Source organism: Cylas formicarius, unplaced genomic scaffold (assembly GCF_029955315.1).
Source record: "Cylas formicarius isolate icCylForm1 unplaced genomic scaffold, icCylForm1.1 PGA_scaffold_2__14_contigs__length_35257938, whole genome shotgun sequence".
NCBI classification, from domain to species: domain Eukaryota; kingdom Metazoa; phylum Arthropoda; class Insecta; order Coleoptera; family Brentidae; genus Cylas; species Cylas formicarius.
Genome location: NW_026844319.1, coordinates 13,713,094 through 13,735,766, shown reverse-complemented (window position 1 = coordinate 13,735,766; position 22,673 = coordinate 13,713,094). Strand labels below are relative to the sequence as shown.

At 34.3% G+C, this 22,673-nt stretch overlaps 4 protein-coding genes across 6 annotated transcripts in view; 2 read left to right on the top strand and 2 right to left on the bottom strand.

The window, feature by feature from the left end:
• Positions 1–11,006, bottom strand: part of LOC132698414 (heterogeneous nuclear ribonucleoprotein L) — a 247,396-nt gene extending 236,390 nt beyond the window's left edge. For both annotated transcript variants that reach the window (XR_009618369.1, XM_060664455.1), the window contains exon 1: positions 10,856–11,006. Coding sequence is in view for 1 of the 2 variants with exons in the window: in XM_060664455.1 (XP_060520438.1) it covers positions 10,856–10,912 (57 nt within the window). In the remaining variant the exon portion in view is untranslated. The remainder of the gene's footprint in view (positions 1–10,855) is intronic.
• Positions 11,007–11,213: 207 nt separating this feature from the next.
• On the top strand, positions 11,214–14,453 carry LOC132698254 (lysophosphatidylserine lipase ABHD12-like). 2 transcript variants are annotated; one of them, XM_060664224.1, is made up of 8 exons: positions 11,214–11,256; positions 11,369–11,499; positions 12,855–13,059; positions 13,115–13,218; positions 13,270–13,575; positions 13,636–13,880; positions 13,927–14,219; positions 14,273–14,453. In XM_060664224.1, exons 3-8 carry the CDS (start codon positions 13,049–13,051, stop codon positions 14,325–14,327), a joined length of 1,014 nt encoding a protein of 337 aa, XP_060520207.1. In that variant the 5' UTR covers positions 11,214–11,256; positions 11,369–11,499; positions 12,855–13,048; the 3' UTR covers positions 14,328–14,453. The 2 variants fall into 2 exon arrangements, with proteins under 2 accessions (XP_060520207.1, XP_060520206.1); XM_060664223.1 differs by lacking the exon at positions 11,214–11,256 and having other exon boundaries at positions 11,354–11,499.
• On the bottom strand, positions 11,491–12,834 carry LOC132698256 (transcription initiation protein SPT3 homolog). Its single transcript, XM_060664225.1, has one exon. It carries the CDS (start codon positions 12,577–12,579, stop codon positions 11,689–11,691), a length of 891 nt encoding a protein of 296 aa, XP_060520208.1. The 5' UTR covers positions 12,580–12,834; the 3' UTR covers positions 11,491–11,688.
• Positions 14,454–14,457: 4 nt separating the features above from the next.
• Positions 14,458–22,670, top strand: LOC132698253 (lysophosphatidylserine lipase ABHD12-like). Its single transcript, XM_060664222.1, has 7 exons — positions 14,458–14,663; positions 16,822–16,892; positions 17,379–17,479; positions 17,539–17,844; positions 17,899–18,308; positions 20,229–20,356; positions 20,411–22,670. Exons 1-7 carry the CDS (start codon positions 14,643–14,645, stop codon positions 20,451–20,453), a joined length of 1,080 nt encoding a protein of 359 aa, XP_060520205.1. The 5' UTR covers positions 14,458–14,642; the 3' UTR covers positions 20,454–22,670.
• The last annotated feature ends 3 nt before the right edge of the window (positions 22,671–22,673 follow it).

Below are 22,673 nucleotides of genomic sequence, written 5' to 3'. Positions count from 1 at the left end.
CAATAGTATCATTGATAGTATCAATAAAAATTTGTTGAATGGAATTATGACTTGTTAGGATGTCATTAAAAGTCGACTTTTTATAATAATTTACCTTAAAATTTAAATGATATCGCGACTAGATTTAGACACATCCACAGTTCAATTTCATTTTTATTCCGTAACGACAAATCCATTTTGCTACCGATGTCAGTAATTATTAATCTTTTTTTTTCCGGGGGTGATTTTACTTCAGTTTAAAATCCTTCAATGAAAGGTTGCCAGGTGTATCTTTAATTTTTTCTCCTGGCATATTTTACCAACGGTATATCCATCATTTACCCAAGTTTCGTCCAAATAATAGATATTCCTGCTTTCCCTTCAAAACTATCCTCTGCTCCCCAATATCAAATATTGCTGGCATATAATTTAGTACATCAGGTTTATACAATTTCTTGTTACCCATGGGCGGAATGAAATCTTCGTTTTTCATTTCGGACATTATTTTGTCCAAGATGTTTTATTAAAAGTAAAATGAGTGTATTATTCATTTCAACTATTTTTGCAACTATGAGAAACATTAGCTATCTTCAGGAACTAACCGTCACTATCGGGACCGTTGACTATCATCATCGGTACAATGTTACGCCTACGGAATAGGTCTAAGATCACAAGATTTTACAGTTCATGATTTAGAACTCCGTGGTATTCTGAAACAGAGCATAACCACTGCCAAAGTGAACAATAACCAGAACTAACCAAAAATTCAAATTTCACCTCCAAGCGCCATACATGTCCTCACGCTGCAAATTACAGCTACAAAAATACTCTAATTTACGCAAATCCGATAAGAGATCACAACATTTAAATATTTAATATTTAATGGACGTTCTTCTAAATGAGTTCATACGGCTGACGATAGTAACTTTCTACTTGTCTCTGATATCCGACATGTACTTTCAATAGTTAACGTTCTCCTTTTCCTTTTGTGATTGTTTGTTCAATTTTGAAGTACCTCTTTGCAGTGTGTTTTTACCTTTCAATTTTTGACATTTTTAAAGATGAACAAATATCTTCTCTAGTTATGTTTTCTGTTTTCAACAGAAAATCAGATATCAAGAAATTACCTTTCGAATGAACCTACTACCTTCATGCACCAGCGTTTTGGATGTTTTGTAATTTCGACGTACCACAGATACCATGGAAAGTTGAAAGTGAAAACAAAAAAAAATCGGGTAAATATCAAATCAATCCGCAAGATTTTAAACCCAAGCAAAACTTTGTCACACCTTACCTATAGAGTCACCCATAAATAATTAAAACTCTAAATGCAAACGCTATTTGATTTCGCTGCACGATATCCCTGCCAAAAACAAGAATCGATGCACCGGCCGATTTTATCTGAAATTTTATCTGAAAATCTTACTTTATTGGCTGCTAATCGCAATAGTTCAGTAGTGGTTAAGGCAGACCATTGCCTCAGATTTATTTTGCACTGAAGAATAAGTTGCAGCAGATCATATCGATTTACGTTTCGTGTTATACTGTCCAAGTATTCTAGTTTCGTTTGTTTAATGTTATTGTTGACATCGCACTTTTCATAGTTAATACAGACGTTGGTGATCCGGCTCGTGCATGTTATACTCAATAACGTTTAGAAGATAGAAGAGTTTCTCTCTTGTTAAGATTGGTACGCCAATGAGCTTCAGATCAAAATCCAAAATTTTATAATTTACCCTATCAAGTGAATCTCCCAGTTTTTTACAAAAAAATATTCGATTTCATAGAAAATCTTTGAATGCACGTCTCGAAATCAGTCTCTAGAAAAAGTTGATGCAAAGTTAGTATATATTTTTCACATTTTAAAACCAACGTGTAAGCTGATTTTATAACAATTCGGAGAGAAAGAGCTTACTTAAAAAAATACAATAAAGAATTAATTAAATAATAGATTAGTTAATAAAAATGTTGTCATATGATGAGGATTTTTGCACTTATTTATCAAAATTAATGTGGACCCCTTCAAAGTTGTCCGCCCCGATCTCCTTAATTGTTGCAAACTTCATTCCTTTCATGGGTTTCTTGAGTTCCGGAAACAGAAAAACGGGGGCCATATCCGGTGAATCTGGTGGCAAGCAACGATAAGTGTGCAGGTACATTACCGTGATGCAAAATCCGTGAATTGCTTTCCCCGAATTCCGGACGTTTTCTTCGTATTGCTTCTCGCAAACGGGGCATAACTTCAAGATAATACTCTTTATTGACCGTATGACCTTGTGGTAAGAACTCTTGATGTACTACGCTACGATAATCAATGACGACAGTAAGCAAAACCTTGATTGATCGAACTTGAAGTGCTTTTTTCGGTCTTGGTGATTCTGGGTTCTTCCATTGGGCTTTGGTTTCGAAATCGTAATGGTTCGTCACCAGTTATAACCTTTTTGAGCATATCGTGATCATCATTAACATCGTTTAACACTTGTTGAGCGATGCTCGTTCGACAGTCCTTTTGTTCAAAATTAAGCAGTTTCAGAACAAATTTTGCTGCTACACGTTTCATGCCCAAAACTTCGGAAAAAGTTACATGTCACGAGCCAATAGAGATGCCGACGTCTTCAGCCACTTCGCTAATAGTGATTCGACGATTTTTTAACACCATTTGTTTTGTGGCGCCCAGAGCGAGGTTAGTCATCGGCGTCTTGTCGGTCATCTTGAAACAGCTTGTACCACATATAAACATTTTTTTTGCTCAATTGGATCGAATCATTAGCTAAAATTATTTCTCATCGTCTATAACTGGGTCGCTTGATTTTAATTAGAAATTACGGCCCGATTACCTCGACAGCGGTCGCTTGTCGTTTGTTTTTCTAATTAGGCATGCATCTGGGCCATTTCTGCAAGTTATATCTGTTTTAGCCGGTAAAGACGTGAGTTTTTATAAATAAAAATCCTGATAAAACCTACTCCGACCTATACCCGCAAGATTTCCAGATTAAACGACCCTGCGCCATATTTCTAACAGGAAATAGATTTCACAAACTTCAAAGTATCAAATTACAATGACGCAAACTGACATTAAATATCCTGATACCGCTTTTAGATTTTTAAAGTACCGTCATGGACAGCTTAGTAGTTAGTACAACAGTGTTTTCTGGTTATATAGAATATTGTAATTCATCAAAATTCTGCAAATTTTTAAAGTGTGATATGGCGGATTGTAAACTCCAACACAGATTTTTTACGTGACCGCCAAGAGAGGGAAATAAATATTCCGGATATAAAACAAAGTTTGTGTCCTCCTCCTACTATGTAGTTACAAAGGTCAAGGAACACACGAATGAAATCAGAAAACATATTAGAGACTATAAAATACTGTGTACACCGTGTGGAACTACGAAAAAAAATTCCGGACAAAAGTTTTTTGGACTCTCCTAAAGATTTAAAATATTATAATTTTGTTGATACAGGGTGACCCAAAAGTCTTCCCCCCGATGTCAAGGACATGATACATCAAGGATATAATACTCCAAATATACGAATAAAATCTATTACTAACAATACAGATTTAATAAAACTTCAGAATTCATATCTAAAGAAACATTTAGTAGTTAATCATCTAGCTAATTTCAATAAATAATAAATAAATAAACACATAAAAAAAAGTTAACTAAAAAGGGCTCGTCGATGAACAACAACAAAAACAAATAGAAATATCAAAGTTTGCTTATACCTTAATGCGTCAAAAAAAAATTGTGATGTCATAGTCAACTAAATTTTTAAATATTTGGATATTTCTTTGTTGTTTCGACTCCAGATGAAACTAACGCTTTAAGAGGAACAATGGTAACTAAACTGTATGCACCGAATCAACGAACCCTTTTTATTTAGTTTTTTTTTAATAGATTTATTTATTTAAATTTGTTACCTTGGTTAGTTAGTCTATTATTTATTTTTGTTATTAGGTATTTTCAATCAAGCTAGATAATTAACTATTAAATGTTTCTTTAAATATGATTTCTGCCAACAAGTGTGGCAGTTTTAAATTCAACAAGAATCAATACGGCTGTTATCTTAAACCTCCATTATCTCAAAAAGTAAGTAAAATTTAAATATAAGATAAATTACAAACTTACCTTAATTTTTGTCCTAGAATTGATATCTGAATAAAAATATAGGGTGTTACCATTTGAAAATCTTGACATTTTGTTAATTGAATTCGCCAAAACGGCACAACCTATTTGGGACACTTTGTATAAGCTGAGGCGCATCTGTCAAACTGATTAAGTAGTACATGATCTCCTTAGCCTGTGGCTACATTTTTGTTGTAACATTTGGATCAGTAGCGTCACAACACAATTTTATATGAGGCAATCAAAATATAAAAAAACACAACCTCAATTTCTGCCTAAACTATGCAAAATTTGAATAGGAACTTCTTTAAAAACTGACCTTTATTTTAACCAAGGATTCAAAAAATGTTGAATTATACAGGGTGATCCATTTAAAATAAAGTTGATGTCGGGGGGACACTTTTGGAACAGCCTGTATCAACAAAATTATAATATTTTAAATCTTCCGGAGAGTCCAAGAAACTTTTGTACGACACTTTTTTCGCATCTCCTATGAGTTTCCAGATCGTCTAGTAGATCGTTTTATTTGGCACACGGTGTACATACAACTATACCAGGACAATTAAAAACATCCACCTAAAAAGGCCACTTTTCTAAATTAGCATTTTTATTATTCACAATTTTTTGCTGTCATCCAACCGATCCCAAAGCTTTGGCTACTGCCTCATGGACGTTGGCTGGTGAGTTCCCTTTTTCTCTTTGACCTTCGAAAAATGTTATTAAATTCAAGACAATTTTTTTCATTTTGATACCCAAAAACTTTTTTTCATTCTTCAGTTTGTCGCATTCTGAACAAAGTGACACACAAATTTTTTCAACCACTGATATTTCTGTGTTTGTGCTCCTCTTCCTTGCAATGAATTGTAAAAAACTAGCCAAGTTCAAAAACAAATCACAGAAAATAATAGTAAATATTTAATGTTTTATATATGTTCTAAATATTTAATTTCAATTTGATTTTTTTTATTAGATTACATATATACCACAAAACTTTTTACAAGGAACTGTCAAAGTTAAAAAAATAATCTGATAGATTGTTAAACACTTTTAGGAGACCTATTGCAAAGGCTTTTCTCGAATAACCGCATCAATCACAAATAAGTCTGTTTTTTATACAGAGTCCCAAAATGATGAGCAAAAAAATTTACAGGCTAATTCTACTGGAGAATTTAATATTAAGGTGTATGTAGTATTAGTTCAAAACCTCAAAAATAAAGGAATTAAAGGATGTCAAAAAATGAATTTTCCTGGAAACGGGTTTTTCTATTTTCCTGAATAAACTTAAATACAGCACACTATTTTTTTTGCAAATCTGGATTCCCCTGAGTCGTTTGTTGATAAATCGAACTTGCTAATGTTTCGCCAATCACCCTGTTGGCTAGTTCAGAGGCTAACTGAAACAGTTTCAGCAATTTCCATTTATCAACAACCGAGGCGGAAGGGATCCAGAAGATTTGTAAATGGTATAGTGGAAGCTTCTCTAAAAAATTATGTTTTTTTTGTCTATTTCAAGATAAAATTACCAAACAACAAACAAGCTTAGCTGCCTTTTATTACAAATTTTAACCAATAAACTACGACCACTTACAAAGGCAGAGGAGAAGGAGAAGAGAATAGAATTTTAAAATATTTGGGGAACAATGATAGTTATTTCCAACATTTAGTGTATATTAAGGTGGTTTTCACTTACTACGCCAGGCTACTGCTTCAATTATTTCCGAAAATGTTTTCGATTACATGAGTTCTTGAAAACTGTATAGTAAGAAAAATTGTTCGGAGATTAACTTAGGGAGACTAACCACGGGAGATTCGGTATGAAAATTTCACGCAAAAACGAATATAGAAACGTCATTACTTTTACTAAAGCTGTCAAGCCAGAGAAATTTCCACTTATCAATCTTGTAGGTAGAGTGGGCAGATTTCTGAAACAATACATGTGTTAAACACTACTGGTGTGAAATTTTCGTTTAAATTTCTTGTCACATATTCATAGACATAATTACCCACCAAAAATAATTCGATTTTTCGAGAAAATTGCTTATATTTCCAAAACTTTGTCATTTCAGTTATATAATTATGATATATAATACAACATAAGTTATAAATTATCTATCAATTGAAAGGAATTTTAATTATGTATGAGAATATTGAATATGTGAAAAATGTGACATTCTTGCTAATTTTGTATAAGGACGTAGCATCATTATCATTATTATTATTATTATTATTCTACAGGAAACTAGTGCCCAGCATGTTGGCAAAGTGCAACCATAGCTTAAGCTTAAACTTTCTCAGTAGTGAAGTACCCAAGCAATAATATTTTCAGCCGAAAAATATAGAGATAATTAAACATCTCGAAAGCCGTTAGTATAGAGAAATATTTCACAAAAATGGCCAGATAGATGTGACAACGTGTTTATGTTTATGGGAAATGAAAGATCTGTCTCCTAAAAGAACATCTCGTCTATGTCCGCCAATTAAACAAAGGATGTGATGCGCGAAGCGCACTACAGACTGTTTATGCTTGTCGTCATCCAATGCCACCAAATGTCATGAAGAGTGACGAGAGAATATTTCGACAATATTTCGAGCGCCAAAGGAGAGTGTCTCTTTTTATATTGTCAAAAAATGACCTTTCCGGTCTCCTTTCAATTTAAAAACCTGCAAGCCGCGCGTTTAATTCAAGATAACGTGCTTTTGAAGGATCGTCCGATAACAAGCGCGAATCAGATTAACTGGTCAAGGCTTTGATTTCTTAAACTCGGAAAGTGTGAAAATGTGTGCGCTGCGCTACTCGATCGTACATTTTATGCACACTTCGGATCGAACTGGTTAGCCTCGGTGGGGTCAACGCGCGCGGACGTTGCCCAGAGATAGAATCTGTTATATTTTCTTCTTATTGCAAAACGCGTCGATTGTCCCTGGACGGTAAATGGCGGTCAGTGCACTCTTTATGATATAATTTTTGAGACACACGATGACGAAGCGCCGATAACAAAAAACTAGAGTATATTTTAGAAAGTAATAACACTTCATTAGGTGAGCAAAAGGACTACTAAGTGACCCAATTAATACTCAAGCCACCAGCTTCCTTTTATTGTATCAACTATAGTACCAGCCGGCTTTGGGTCAATCTAGCCAACCCTGAAATTGGTGTGCCAGAGGCATCCCGCTAGCATACTTGTAAAAAGGAATGATTTTTATTTTAATGGAATAAAAAACACATTATACTGAAATTAAACCATAAAAAATCATAATATTCTTTGAGAGAAACTGTTCTCTTGACGTTGTAATTAACGGGTCCACGCAAAGATCCGACTGATCAACTAGTCAATATTACACATTCTGTCCTCTTCTTTATTTATTTATTAATTGACAATTTAGGTTGCCTAAGTACAAAATACCAAAAAAGCATCCCCGTTATATCTTAAAAAGATAGGCTTAAAACTGAATCTAAACTTTACCAATTATCAGCACAAAATTAAGTTATATTCTAGAAAACATTTTTCATTCGGCATTTTAAAACCTTTAATAAGAAAATATATGAAAAAATATGAATAGATGAAAATTAAATATATTTTGTAATCTGGTGATTGGAAACTTTTCTGTCCTATGTTGGTTAGCTAGTTCAAACAGAACATCTGTCTCTTGCGTTATAAATTGGTATTGTTTTTGATAAGAGATAAGGAGAGTTAACTTAACCGTTTAAAACATTGTGCAGCTTTAAGAGGTCTGTTAACATTCTTTTGTTTTGGAGAGTTAGTAATTCTGGTTTTCAATATTAGTGTTTTATATACGAGACATCCTAAAAATAGGTTTTCTACTTGTATAATACAGTGCACGAAGAGATTTAGGGTTTTAAAAGTATACTGGGTTTCTATTTCTTTATTTATATAACGGTTTTGGTTTAAAAAAATGCTAAAGCAAGGTAGAGGTGGTTATTGTGGCAGTATTGTTCCAAACTTGATGTATATTTTCAAGTCATCGGCGAAGAATAGTATTTTAAATGTTTGAAACATTTTTGTAGTGAAATAATATGTATTATAAAATGATGGGGCGAAGATGGCTTCCTGTGGTACAACGAATGTCATGTCAAAAACTCAGATCCGCCAACTATCACTATTTTTTTAACACTAATATAAGAGCTGGATGATCTAGCTATATCCGCCAGCGCCCCGAACTCTGCAAACCTAATCGACAATATTTGATGTTCCATGTTGTCTAGTTCATTACTAAACTTGGTCCACTTGATCAAAGAACAGCTTAAGGTCTTAAAAAAATTATTTGGCGGGTTGTGTCTTGCTTTTTTTACTCCCGCTCATAGGATTCAGTTGGCAAAGATATGGCGGTGTGAGCAGCAGACTATATTTTCTAATATATCTTGCAATGCATATTTCATAAAACACTGTTAATGTACATTTACTACAACTGTAATAGTTAATACTTTAACAAAGTATCTTAACATTCAATACTTTTGGTGGTTAAGTAGTCGATAACTTCTTGTTTTCGCCGAAATGAAGCTGGAGCCCCGTCTGTACGAGCGCTAGCTTGCGTTATCCATGACTTCTATATCAGCCTGAAGAAATTTTATAATTTCACCAAAATAATTTCGCGCATGACACGACTGAGAGCAAACCTTTTTTTTCGTTGATATTTATTTTATTACTTATCGTATAACACTGTAAACACTGCGGCTTCATAGCAACTGCTGGTACTTTAAACTAAACAAACATACTTATAAAGGCGCTACGGTAAGTATGTCCTAATTACTATGTGATTAAAGTGTCGTTGATTTCCATTTACCCCATCACAAAGGAATAAAAAGTGGCATATATCAGATAAAATAGTGAGTGGTCAGGTCAGAAGCCAAAAATAATTTTAATTTTGATTGACCCGCCTATGACCGAGACCGAAATTGAGCTGCACTGAACTGAACCTATTAATCCACATTTTACCCTAAATAGCCTATACTTGATTAGTTTACACTTGAACGACAATATACTGGATGCTTTAAAAAACCGCCAACGATCACCTGAAAATTCAGTAAAAATATTTTTATAAATAAATTAAGCAACCATTTTTATACGACAAATACTGTGTTGAACACATAAATGATTTAATTTTTGTGATCTAGGTAAAAAAATAGGATGTTGTGCTTTCTTTGTGCTCAATACAAATCCCAGAGTCCTGAAAAATGTGGGAATTTTTCAGCACACCCGGTATTATTTTGAAAAAATCATCGACTGACTTCAACTGAACTTTTATTTAGATATTAAATAAGCATGATCGGAGGTTTGAACAACAGCTTACAGTAAGCAAACTGGTAACTCAAAACACAGAAGAAAGAATAATAATTAAAAACTTGATATAAAACGCTGGCCTGGACCACACTTAAAGCAATAAGACATCCAAAGTAGTGTCCAATAAATGATGGCAGATTATAAAAACTTATTAAATGGAAACAGACCAAACTTCGTCGAAGAGAATTTCACCGCACTTACAGCTGAAGTTTTCCCCATTGAATTGATGATATATCTTCCTTTAACAGTAACTGAAACGCCAAGGGAAATGCTTAGAACGAGCTGAGGTACCGAAAGAATGTAAATGGCCTACATTAGCACAAAAAAGTAAACCAAAGGGAATAAAGTGAAATGTGAAAATGATAGAATTAAAAAGTTGAAGACTGTGACATATGGCTGACCCCATCATGCGTATTTTATATCGACTTCTGTCGAAAACAGCTGACTGAAAAACGCATAAAATGACTAGTGTTCGGGTTGGTCAATTGCCCATACCAATTGATTCGATTAAAATGTTTTCAAATGATATCTAGCAATTGTCAAGTGTTATCTATCATTATTTCGGTCAATTGTCACAAAAAATATGACCGATCAATTCTACAACCCTAAAAATGACATTACAACGAAACAGATATACAGTGGCTCTTGGGAAAAAATTGTATTGTTGATTGTTAGCAACCTGGACTACAAATTTTCAAAGTAAATAACGTTTTCTACATAAATAATTGAGCTGCAAATACCTAAACAGTAAGCTTTGGAAAATGCAACTGAATATTGCCATAACAACCAAAACAACAATGCACAGTTCTGACTAGGTAGCATTTTACGAATATTTTTAACAGGCAATGTTCGAATACATATTTATTTATTTTAATTTAAAAATTTGTTTTCCTTAAACGTTGAGGAAATTGGTTTTTTAACGTCGTAGACTTCGACGACTATGTTTACAAAATCTTTCCGGACTTGTCACCATCCAATTCCTTTAAATTACTCGATGGCCCTCTCACATTCAGCATACCACCGTGTAAATATTATATAGTAAACAAAGCGAATCGTAAACAAATAATACCAATGCAATTTTAACGACTATGGACATTTAACTGGAAATGGAACAACAATTAAATAATGTTTCATTCAACAAGTAGCGATAACACACGTTCAGCACCAAGAAATCTGGTCGTCTTACAATTGTTAAAGGATCGCTCAACAACAATAACAAACAGAAACACTCGCTTACAGTCAAACGGGTTACATTTCCAATAATCAATAAATTAAACTGTGGACGAGTTCTCCTTCCGCGAGCATTTTCCGCGCTTCCCAACATTACCGAAAAATACAAACACCGAAATCCCATGGATCAGACAGGAACTGTCTGGATGGGATCGGATGAGGACTCACAAATCTAACCACCACACAAAGCTTGGGTGGAAAAAACATGTAATTTACCTTGTTGTTGACCGAGTCAGTGTCCGTCCTCTGCCTTTTATTGCCGTTGAACGCCATTTTGATGCAAAAGATAATAATGTACTAAAAATATCGGATCTTACTCCTCGAACGCGACCCGCTATACAGACGGCACGCGTAAAACTGTCAATTTTACGGAATGAAGTAGAAGGCAGGCTTAACCGCCATTTCCAGTATCGGGGAAATAGCGGCGACCTCTACCGGAATCATTTGAGACATCTAAAACTTGTTTCTAGAAAAAAGCAGATTTCTAAATTCTTGGTGTATGTTTTTGACTTAACTAACTAAATGGAAAGCATAAGCCTAAACACAAACTAACCAAAACTTACCAACCAATATAATGATTAACGCTTCCAAAGGAAAACAATGCTTTTTCCTTCCTAGTAAGCTTTAGAGTAATAAGACATTTATCTATGCAAGAAATAATTACATATAATTTGTTGTCTATGCTCAAAACTTCAAGTTTGTAATTATCCTTTGCTCTTTTTTTTTAAGTGCATAGTATGCATAATTGAAAAATCTATGCGCGGAAAATTTCTGGATAATTGAAGATTGGTGTATTATGGGACCTACACGCGTACTCCACAAATCCTGGAATTTACAGTCAAGATCCCGAAATCCTCAAGGTCAGGAGTGACGATTTATGAGTTTTTTCTTTTGAGGATTTTCAGAGTACCATCCTACACAGTAGTGTATGTATTTTATGGGCTGGGTGGATCTGGCAAGTTAAACTTCACTGAAATTACTGGGAAGTATTTTAATTTAAAGCAAAAAGACTACTCCAAACAAATACAATTTATATGAAGCACATAGTGTTAAAGTGCAAACAAATAATGGGTATTCGGAAACTTGATTCCAAAATTTAATTTTCCAGCCTGAGGAGTATGAAGTCTGCGCATTACCTCTTTAATTTCATTTACACTAATTGGAGGTTGATTCAAATGAACTGAACTATAGTCAAGATCCAGTCCTTCAAATCGGGGAGTGCCATTAAACATAACAGAGGAATAATAAGAACCCTGCAAATGTTTAAATGGATCCGTTGTAGATTTTGTATCGGCTCTAACCAACAAGGCATAATCTACAATTTCGGCAACTGTCTGAAATGCATAATAAGACAAAATGTCTAGCGCATCTTGATTGAAGGCAATCAGGTTTTCAGGGTCCACCCAGAGCTTCAAATGCTTAAGGTCACCATTTGCATTCTTGAAAGATGTACACCTGGCTTTGTGGAATTCCAAGTACTTTTCCTCGTCTAGGGCTTGTGTAATTCTGTCTGCACGTATTTCTCTCCTTAGTTTTACTTCATCTACATAGGATGTATCCATGAATTCACCAGTTTCATCCAATTCTTCAATGAATTCTAGTAAATTATTCTTTGGGATTTCGTCAAGATCCACAGTTTCAGAATTGCTTTGCAGTCTTTTTAATTTATTTTTTAATATTTTGTTGTGTAAGTATTTAATAAGGCGTTGCATTTTAATCTTGTTGTGTCTGAGCAAAAAAATCAAATTTTCTCCCGTCAGCATTTTCCCATCCCAATACTTTATGGATTCTTCTATGATAGTTCGAAGCTGTCTCAAAACAATGCTTTCCACCAAACAAACTGTTTCTGGGTTTGGTTCATGACTGTCACCGAAACCATACATCATTAAAGATATTTCTTTAAAAAAGGTAATTGTTTGATTCAACTTCGAAGTTTCCATGGGAGTACGGGAACAACTTTGCACTATTAATATGTGCAAATATCCTAATCACATTTGAACTCTACAAAATTGTTTAAGTATGGTTGGTTTGTCATGCAAGATTAGTTTTGGTCAGTTAAATGATAGATGAGATTCGATTTATTCTGGGATCATGCATTTGTAGAATAGCAATATTTCATGCTACATGCTATAGACAGACAAGTGTGGAGCAATAGAAAGAAATCAATTTATTTGAATTAATGTATTTGTAAATCTTGTTTTTTACCATTTCGTAGTCTCTGGTCCTTTCACAATGTTTTGGAAGCGCATTATGTTCCTTTATTTTCAAAATTTGCACTTTGTGGACAATGGCAGTGTTATTAAACACGGCGATAACAGATTTCAGGGATTTTGAGTATGAGATTATAAATGCGCAATACTTTTCAAATTAACACGCAAAAAGCAGATAGCCATTCAACGCAAACGGATAATGTTTTTGATGTAAGTCAAGTGTTTTGCTTGGACTTTTAATTTTGGACAACGCTATTGTTTTTAGCTTTTTATTTCTCATTCTGTTGTCTTTCTTACTTGTGTTCGTTGTCCTGCCGTTGGTTTTCATGCTCAGTATCCGACTGCAGCAATTGCTGATATTTACTCATTGTAAGTATTATCGTCTCAGTCTTATTGAAAATGATTATTTTTTAAATGCAGGGAATCAGCCACGTAATAAAAGCTACTACGAAAATTTTCGTTTTTCGGGACTGAAAAATAGGTACGTCATCGTCAAAGACGATGATGCCCAGCAAAGCTTAGCCCTTGGCTTGTGGCAGATATTGCCTATTGAGTTAGCGAAAATGGCAATTCATACTAGGAAGTTTGATTATGATGAAGCTTTAAGAAACGGCAAATACAGTGTGGTTTTGTATTTTCATGGGACAGGAGAAGATCGTACCGACAATACAATGAAGTACCAATTGCTGAGATTATTTTTCCATGTGATTGCATTTGACTACAGATGTAAGCTTGCTGATTCCTTATTAATCAAACAGAATAATTCTAAACCTCATGTTAATTTAGGTTATGGCGATTCAACAAATGGGGAATTGTTTGAGCAATCAGTAGTTAATGATTGCATACAAATTTTTCAATGGGTTAAAAATCACACCAACGCTCCAATTTACATTTGGGGACATTCATTGGGCACTGCAATATGTACCTCTATGATATCGCAATTAAACAGAATTGGAGCCATTAAAGGTTTGATATTGGAAGCTCCATTCACTGATTTAAAGGATGAAATTTACCAACACCCCTACGCGAAGGTAAGAGATTGTTACTTAAGTTCATTGTTGCATAAGAAATTTGTAGTATCTTGCCTGGTTACCGTGGTTCGAAGTAACTGTGATCAGGCCATTACTCAAAAATGGATTTGTTTTTGATACCGCGAAAAATATATTGAATGTGGATTGTCCAATAATGATTTTTCACGCGGAAGATGATGAAGTTGTTCCTTATTCAATGAGTAAACAATTATTTGCGATTGCCAAGACAAGAAAGTATGGTAGACTGGCAAATCTGACATTTCTATACATATTCAATGAATCTCTAAGGTACAACCACATATTTATGTATAGGGATTCATATATGTACTTTTATATATTGTGAGTATATTAACACACTAGAGATATTTAACATAACTAGTCACTTGTTGCAGGAACTTCCTCAAAGATTGCAATGAAAAAAATTTTTTAGGCTCACATCAAAGTTAAGTGCGGCTGTGATATTACTTGATCTACTTAAGCGATACAGGCATAAAATGCCGACTTTAGGATATTTTTGTAAGGTGTACTGTTAGTTATAAAAATATTTTCAATAAAACAATTAGGTTATTGTTTGTTTCTCGCATTAGTCCGGGCCTGACCCAACGGTGCATTGCATAAAGACACGAAGCGGGAAATGATTTTGTCCAATTCGCAGGTGATTCCGCGTTTATAAACGTTGCAAACCTTATGCATAAACAAAGTTGACCCATAGGCATTTAATGGATGTCGTGTTTATCGTAGTTTTGTGAAATATTCTTCGGTATGTGTCATCACATGTCGCAGGTAAAAATGTATTTGTTTGAGCAATTACTTTAAGAAAAGTGGTTTTTGACCATTTGGTATCCAATCAATCCTAACGCGTTAATTTTCAAAATGCCGATCATCCCAGGTTAAACTTCAATGTTGCCGCATGTTACGACGAGGCTGCTCATTTATCGGCGTGAAGCTGGCTTCCGACTGTCCGAGCATTTGCAATTTTTAATTTTAATGTTTATCCCACAGATAATGCAATTATTGTTCCTAATACCTTTAAAATAGGCTGCAACTAGTTGCATATTAGCTTTTACACAATTTGTACATTTGGCAACGATGATGGAGTAAATAAGGTCAGGTTGGGGCATGAGGACGCTAGGAAAGAAAGTGTACAGGGTTGGAATAAGGAGATATTTTAGGTTTTAAATCGGCACCGCATAGCCCTCAAAATTGCTGAAATCGGCTTAATACCGATATAGATTCTGGCAACGAAAATACATGGGTAGTCAACAACTATAAAGTACTATTAACTGAAGAACATGTGAAAACTGTCCATTTGGAGTAAGCCTTCGATAGTAATGCCAATTAATTTAACCGTCCAACGTAACCAAGTTACGTTTTTCTCCACATTCGTCGCTAACCGCTGCGACTAGTGTAACAACGTTATATTCGTCCAAAAATTTAAGCAAAAAATGTTTTCATTTAATATGGGATCTAATCATTAACGAATTTTATTTTCTTTTGCTATACAATTATTTTATTTTATTTTTTGCTACACGCATAATTTTAATATTAACATTATTAAACGAAGTTATTTTAATGCTTCTTACCCGACTGGAGAAGAAAATTTGTTTCTTTCACTAGCACTGCACTGTCAATAAAAGGGAAATTCTTAAAAATAGAGTCTGAAGAATTCCACTTTATTTTAATAATCATCTGGTTGATAATAAGGAATCGAAATTTTAAGATTTATTCCCAATTTAACGCCAACGGTTTAATTATAGATGAGTTATCTTGTAAGGAATTACATTATTAAGGCTCTTACAAATAAAATCTAACAAAAATGAAAATCTTGAATCATTTGTTTTTTGTACTTATAATAGTCTTTAACACTTATATGATGCTTAAAATTTACAAGTGCGGTAAACGGCATTTGACTCACGAGTTTATTTGATACGAACGGAGCGCGGCGGAGCGAGTGTTTAATAAACGAGTGACTTAAAAAGTTTACCAAACGTGTTGCATACTATACTTTTTCTACGACCGTTTATGGGCCCATTGTCGCAAAACAACGCAAATACATTCACTGACATATGATAGTCACAACTGACAAACGTCAAAATTGAAATCGTGGGAAATATCTTCGAAAACATCCGATTGCTCCGAAACTCGTTCGGTAAAACCTCGGAAATGTCCGAAGTGGCAAGTTCCGTGGGAAACGAAACTGGCGTGGTAAAGTGGCGCTTCCCGCACGCTAGATCGGTGTGTAATTAGATATTTTACAGATGAACAGCTTATCTTCTTCATAAACCCTCATTTTTTATTGGAAATTTTTATTAAAATTTGCAGCAATGCATAATTCCAAAATAAAAAACACATTATGTAATTCAATTTGACTGATGAGTTGTTGTAATTAAAATTATTATCAGGCTGTTTTTTGCCCTCCTGAAGAATTTACATTTTGTGATTTGACGGTGGACTGAATGCTCATGTTTTTGAAGACTATTTCCAACTGGGTCTGTTGCAGTCATGGATAATTCTTATGTCAAGAAAATCCAAAAAAATACCCATATCTTCTTGAAAAAAAATGAAACATTCAGCTTACTTTCAGAAAGATAAGCTGAACCAAGGAGACAAATTGGTACGAAATTTATTGTCGACGAAGTCGCTTCAAAACTTAATTAACTCTTGCAAGCGGAAATAAAGACATTGGTTGTAAAAAATGAAGTGCGTCGAAGGGACGACTATACATCTCTCGGAACTCGGAACATAATGACCAAAATTTACCAACGAAGGTGTTGACCATAGCAGATTTTTACAATTTCTTACAATTTATCTATTTCCGTATTATTCTTACTTCTATATAGGTTTTTATGTACTTGATTTTAGAATATTTAATATTTCAATTATCTGCTAATTAGGAATAGAGAGAAATCTAAAGACCAATAGTAATTCTTTTTCGTTTTAGAATTATCGCCCTCGCGTTGCTACCAGAAAAATCAGGTGTCGAAAATGTTTCATTGGGACGTGCGCTTACATGTAAGTAGCGAATACATTTTTGTGATGCCTTTGGGGCGAGTTGTTTTCAAGAAATAACCGAAATGTTGACAAAGGCATGTTGTTTTTCTGAAGGAAGGCGGATATTGTTTATCACTTACTAATAAAAAAATATTATGATGTAAACTATAACCATGACCAATTTTTTTGGCTTTGACCCTTCGATCTACTACTACCACGATTGCCGGTTGTTTTTCTTACTTATACAGGATGATTATTATGAAACATATATCACTGTTTGTTAAAATCATTAAAATCGACCATCAGGTTTTTGATCTCCAAAATTGCCACTTAGAAAGAGCCGTATGAATTGGCAGAATATTTAGGGAACAAAACATTTCTTTCTAATGTTGCAGACCTATAAATTTCATTGTACTTTGACATGACGCATATTTCACTGTCAACCCTGTAGGTTAATAAATAAAATGCACCGATAGATATAACTTGTTTTTTGTCATCGGCTTTTAGCGCAGTCCTGCTTCTTCTTGTATTCATTATACTTTTCGTTGTGGTACCCATGGCTTTCAAGTACAGCGTGGAAATCCAGCGGGGTTTGATATTCCCTACGTGTAATATATATACATTTTTTCATTTATTGCAATATAAAGAAATCCGTTGTACATTTTAGATTTGATAGAGGATCAAAACTATTCAGACGTTAACAAATTCGGGATCAGCGGCGTGCGTAACATGTACATTGACGTCACGACAAAGGACAACCGTTCAATAAGTTTGGGTGCCTGGCAGATATTGCCCCTGGATATGGTGAGCGACCTGCTAACTAACGAGGATTACGATTTTGATGGGGCGTTCGATAACGCGCGGTACAACATACTGCTTTATCTTCACGGTAACGGCTCGGACCGTACCAAACACGTCGAGCTGTATAACATTTTAAGGGAGATTTTTCATATCCTCGCCGTGGACTACAGAGGTTGACCGGGTATCCTTAGGGCGAGAGTTATCATTATTGTTATGTAATTTTTAGGCTACGCTGACTCAACGAGGGCGGAAATAACCGAACAGGCCATAGTAAGCGACCTCGTTCACGTGTACCAGTGGCTACGAAAACAGAGCAATTCTAGAATATTTATCTGGGGGCATTCGTTGGGGACCGGCGTCGGGACCCAGCTGGTATCCGCCTTGAAGGTGGATAACCAGGTGCCATCTGGTTTAGTTTTGGAAGCGCCGTTTACTTCGGTGACCGATGTTATGAAGATGCATCCCATCGTTAGGTTCTATTCGTTTTTGCCTTGGTGCAAGGCGACTATTTTGGATCCGATTGTAGAAAACGGCATGGATTTCAATTCGAAAAAGTACGTTGAAGATGTCGATTGCCCGATTATGATCCTCCACGCGATGGATGACGACATCATACCAGTTGAAATGGGTTTAGAGGTAAATAATAGTTCTGACGAATGCAGATCAGAGTAGATTCTAACGGCGGCGGAAATTCAAGGGGAATTCATGCATTAATTCAAAATTAAAATTAAGAAAACAACGGTTCACCGTGACATTTGGTGAAATAATTCAAAATTTATGCTTACTTGAAAAGTTATTCTTCTTTATAGTGAATAATTCCATTTCGCCCTCTTTAACAGAAAATAGGAAATAATTGTACGTGTGCGAATTGAAGGTTATAATTCCAAATAGTTGAGTTTGACATTCGTGACGCACACGTGCATACTGGTTTAGTTAGTGGAGTTCAAAGTCCGCCTGGATTTTTCACCGTAATTTTTATATTAAATTAGTGTTAATATTAACAGACGTTTGCGCGAACCCACCATAACTTCCGAGGGTTTCAAAATATTTCGTTAATAACATTTGAACGGCTAAAAAAAATTTCGAATAGTAAAACAACTTCAGTGTTTCAGTTTTAGCGAAAAACGGAATGGAAATAATTCAAATTCCTTAAACTCGTTCTCATTTCATGACGTCAGTGCTCGTATCGATACAGCTAGCAGACGCACAAGCAGTCAAACGTTATCATATGTGTCATATTAGATATTACTTGAAAAATTTTAAAAAAATTATGTCAGCCATCGTTCTGAAATACTCATAGATTTAAATGGTATTTCATATATATTTTGAATTTACATTTTTTACATTAGGACCACACATTATTATTTTTCTTATCTTCCTTATCTAGCTCACCGCTAGTTCACACTATTATAGGAACTTACAAGCATGGAAAAAAGTATGGAAACTTTTTATTATCATGTGCATATTTGCTCCTGCAAATTATTATACCGTTTACCGTTTACATAATTATATTTCTTAAATCAGTATGTGGTTAATTTGCAAAGATTTATTTTCGTTAGGATATATATTTTTTAAAGAAATTTCAAATTAAAGGTGGAAATAAGAACGGAAACCTCTATTAAAAAAATATTTTGCAAAAATATGATTTATTATTTTGTAGCATAGCCTTGAGCATCTAAGGGGGTCTGGCATCTTTTAGGCCCACAATCAGCCAATATTTGTAGTTTCTGCAGGAATTTGCGAGTACTCTGATTCCACGATAATAAAGAATTTTGTGTTTTTGGAATGCATTTGAATACGCCAGTTCAAGACATGACAAAGATGTTCAGTGGGGTTCAAATCGTGATTGGGATGGTCATTCAGTACAATACACTTAGGTTTTCCTCTCTAAACTACCCGTTCAACTATTTTGGATGCGTCTTTCGGTGATTGGGATGTTGAAATCGCAATCGCAATGGCATCTCTTTTTCTGGAAAACTAACCGTATTCCATTTTTATCCAAGGCAGATGAGCTCTCATAAACTCAATTCAGGCATTGGGTTTCTTATAGTTCTATGCGCTAGACATTTTGTTTTTAATTTGCCTCGATGATTTGCGGGGGTCCAGTTTCAATATTCTTAAAATAGTTTGAAAGTAATTTTGTTTTACGTGCCAACTTGCACGCATTTCTCACATCAATACGACTTTGCACTTACCGCATTTTTTAAAATAAATCAATTTTTTGTCTGAAAATAGGATGAGCACAGTAGAATCATGACTAAAATACCTTTATAAAACCACAAAGTCAAATAGTAAAAAACATAGCAAAAATTGCTTGACATTTGTTAAACGTGGTATAAAGGTATAGCAGTGGCGTATGTCTCTTATTGTATTTTAATACAAATATTATTAAAAGTTTCCATACTTTTTTCCACCACTATATATTTTCACTCTTTTATCATTTTTTTACATCACAATTTTCTATTTTTCTTCTGCACTAAATTTCGCGGTACACCAACCAATACCTTGTCCTGATTATTTTTCGAAGTATTTGGCGGTAATTTTTGGTATTTTTAGCTCTCTCAAATAGCTGATAGCAAGAGAAACGGGACTTACCAGGGTAAAGTTATTCTTCACATATATGAAGCGTTGGGCTACAGACACATGAACCTTTGGAAAGCCCCGGAGCTACCGCAACACGTCAAGTAACGCTTCACTTCAATTTATTAACAACCAATGCTGACGTCATATTATTTCAGACATTTCGTCGAAGAGTGTGCGAGGTTCGAGGCGTCTCAATAATTCGTCGCGGAACAACATTGCCTGTGATATTTCAATAATAAAAATGTTCGGGGTGCACGTTTAAATACTGTTTTTTTTTATTTAATTACATAGTAAAGTTTCAATTTACACAAACGTAAAATTTGGTTACAAATACTAGACACGTAAAATAATAAATAGCCGAACGAAATGTTGTGTGGCCACAATTTTGACTTCCTTGAGATCACATAAAAAATAACGTTTCGAAAAGAAAAAGAAATCCGTGCGTTATATTATAGTAATATAATTAAATGCATATATCACAAAGTTATACCATATAAAATTAATGTAACACAGCGAGTGCCTATAAACCGAAAACGCGTTGTATGTTAGATATACCATATTGCATAATTATGATTGAGTTCTTTTGTTGTTCCGATATTTCGATATTGGTTTAATTGTACGTCTTATAAATTATATTATCAAAAAAAAAAGAAAGAATGAAAGAGAACTGCACAACGCATAAGAAAAAAATAAATATAAAAGAAAATGTCATTATCATTGCAATTTTTATGCGCGTACTACAAAGATTTTGTTTATTTCAAAATTGAATTTTGAAGTCGATACGCGTTTTTCCAACGAATCTATGTTTTGAAATAAATGGAAAAATGTTAAAATTTATTAAATCCTCAACATTATTTAGATGAAATCGTTCGTCCACACGGTGTCCACTAGGACGACGGTGCTTGATAGTTTGGAAACGGCAATAGAGAGTCGCACAGGTGCATAACCTAAAATTATTTCATGGTCATCATTACATTTTTTCAATTCCACTGCTGCACACAGACTTCCCCTCCCATTCTTGTGACATCTTATCATTGCATTGGTAGTCTTCCTCTACTTCTCTTAGCTGTTCTAGGTCTGAATTCAATAAGTCTATGACTCTATCTTCCATTCTAGCTCAGAGGCTGTAACTATGACATCTGTGACTTGTATTATATGTATCTTAATTTCTTATCCTATCTGTTAATGGTACTCTCAGCAGAGATCGTTTCATTCATAGTTTCAAAGCACTGGTCTTAAGTGTTACTGTTTCTGTGCCGCAGTTCAAAACTAGTGCCTGCTATGCGTTATTAAAAGTACATCATTAGCGTAATACAAGTGGAATAGTCTGATTCCATCTAGGCTCCAATTATGTGCTTTGGTGACATTGCGTCTCCTTGCCTATCATTTCATTCTATTTTCTTTACTGCTATCGTGCTTTTGTAATATCATGGTTGATTTTTTTAATAAATATTATAATTAGGACAACAGTGCACAAGAAAGTATGGTTATGTTTTTCCTTGTGGCACCCCCTAAACATATTTTGTATAACACACATACTAAATCTAATTATTTTTTGATAATCCCAAAAAATATATATTAATTGAACTGTCTTTTGACAAATGCTGTGCAAGATTTATTCTTTAAACAAAAACCAAGTATCCATTTTCTAAATGAAATGCCCAATGCTTTTTATTTCTTACTGTTCAAAAATTTATCAAGTCGTGCAGTTTTTGTGATTTTATTGTAACTTCTTTTTTTATTACAATAAAATTCAACTTAAATAGCAAAAACTCTTAATGTCCGTTAACCAGTGTGTATTCTTTTGATAATTTGCTATGAGTGATCAGTGGCGGCTGGCGGCACGTGCACCTGGGTGTATATGACAACACTACTGACTGACTGATAAAAAATAATACTTGCAACTTCTTTCCATAAGTATTTGTTATTAAAGTTGTATTTTGTTACATTGTTACAAAACACTTAGTTAATAAAAACAAAATGGAAATATTTTGAAAACTATGACATATAGGTATGGAATTTTCTGATAAATCTAATAAATCTGTTAGGAATAGCCCGAAGCAAAAAATGGAACTATCGAATTAACAACAAAAGCTAAAACATAGTTTCATTAATGATTTCAGCCAACAATGGCAATCCTCCTTAAAAAATTAAATCGTGCACATTTGTCAAGTGGCGAATATAAAAAAAGCTAACAAACTTAGCTCAAGCATAATGTTATACAAAATATGTTCAGAATTGATCCGAAGAAACATAACTTATTTTTTATGGGTTTACAGGATTTCCTCTACACGTGAAGATAGTTTTAGGTTATAATCACAACTGCAACTTTCTAATTGCGACGCGCTATTGGGACACCCTGGATAACGAGAAGGGGAGCAAACATAAAATTCGATGTATCCGATTTTCGCGTAGTTT

Excerpts from the sequence above, each read along its gene's own strand:
- LOC132698256 (XM_060664225.1), bottom strand. The coding sequence starts at position 12,579 with ATGGAAACTTCGAAGTTGAATCAAACAATTACCTTTTTTAAAGAAATA.
- LOC132698254 (XM_060664224.1), top strand. Across the intron at positions 13,219-13,269 it reads ATTGCTGATATTTACTCATT|GGAATCAGCCACGTAATAAA; the intron begins GTAAGTATTATC and ends TTTTAAATGCAG. Across the intron at positions 13,576-13,635 it reads GATTGCATTTGACTACAGAT|GTTATGGCGATTCAACAAAT; the intron begins GTAAGCTTGCTG and ends ATGTTAATTTAG.
- LOC132698253 (XM_060664222.1), top strand. The coding sequence starts at position 14,643 with ATGTGTCATCACATGTCGCAG. Across the intron at positions 17,480-17,538 it reads GGGTTTGATATTCCCTACGT|ATTTGATAGAGGATCAAAAC; the intron begins GTAATATATATA and ends TGTACATTTTAG. Across the intron at positions 20,357-20,410 it reads GAGCTACCGCAACACGTCAA|ACATTTCGTCGAAGAGTGTG; the intron begins GTAACGCTTCAC and ends ATATTATTTCAG.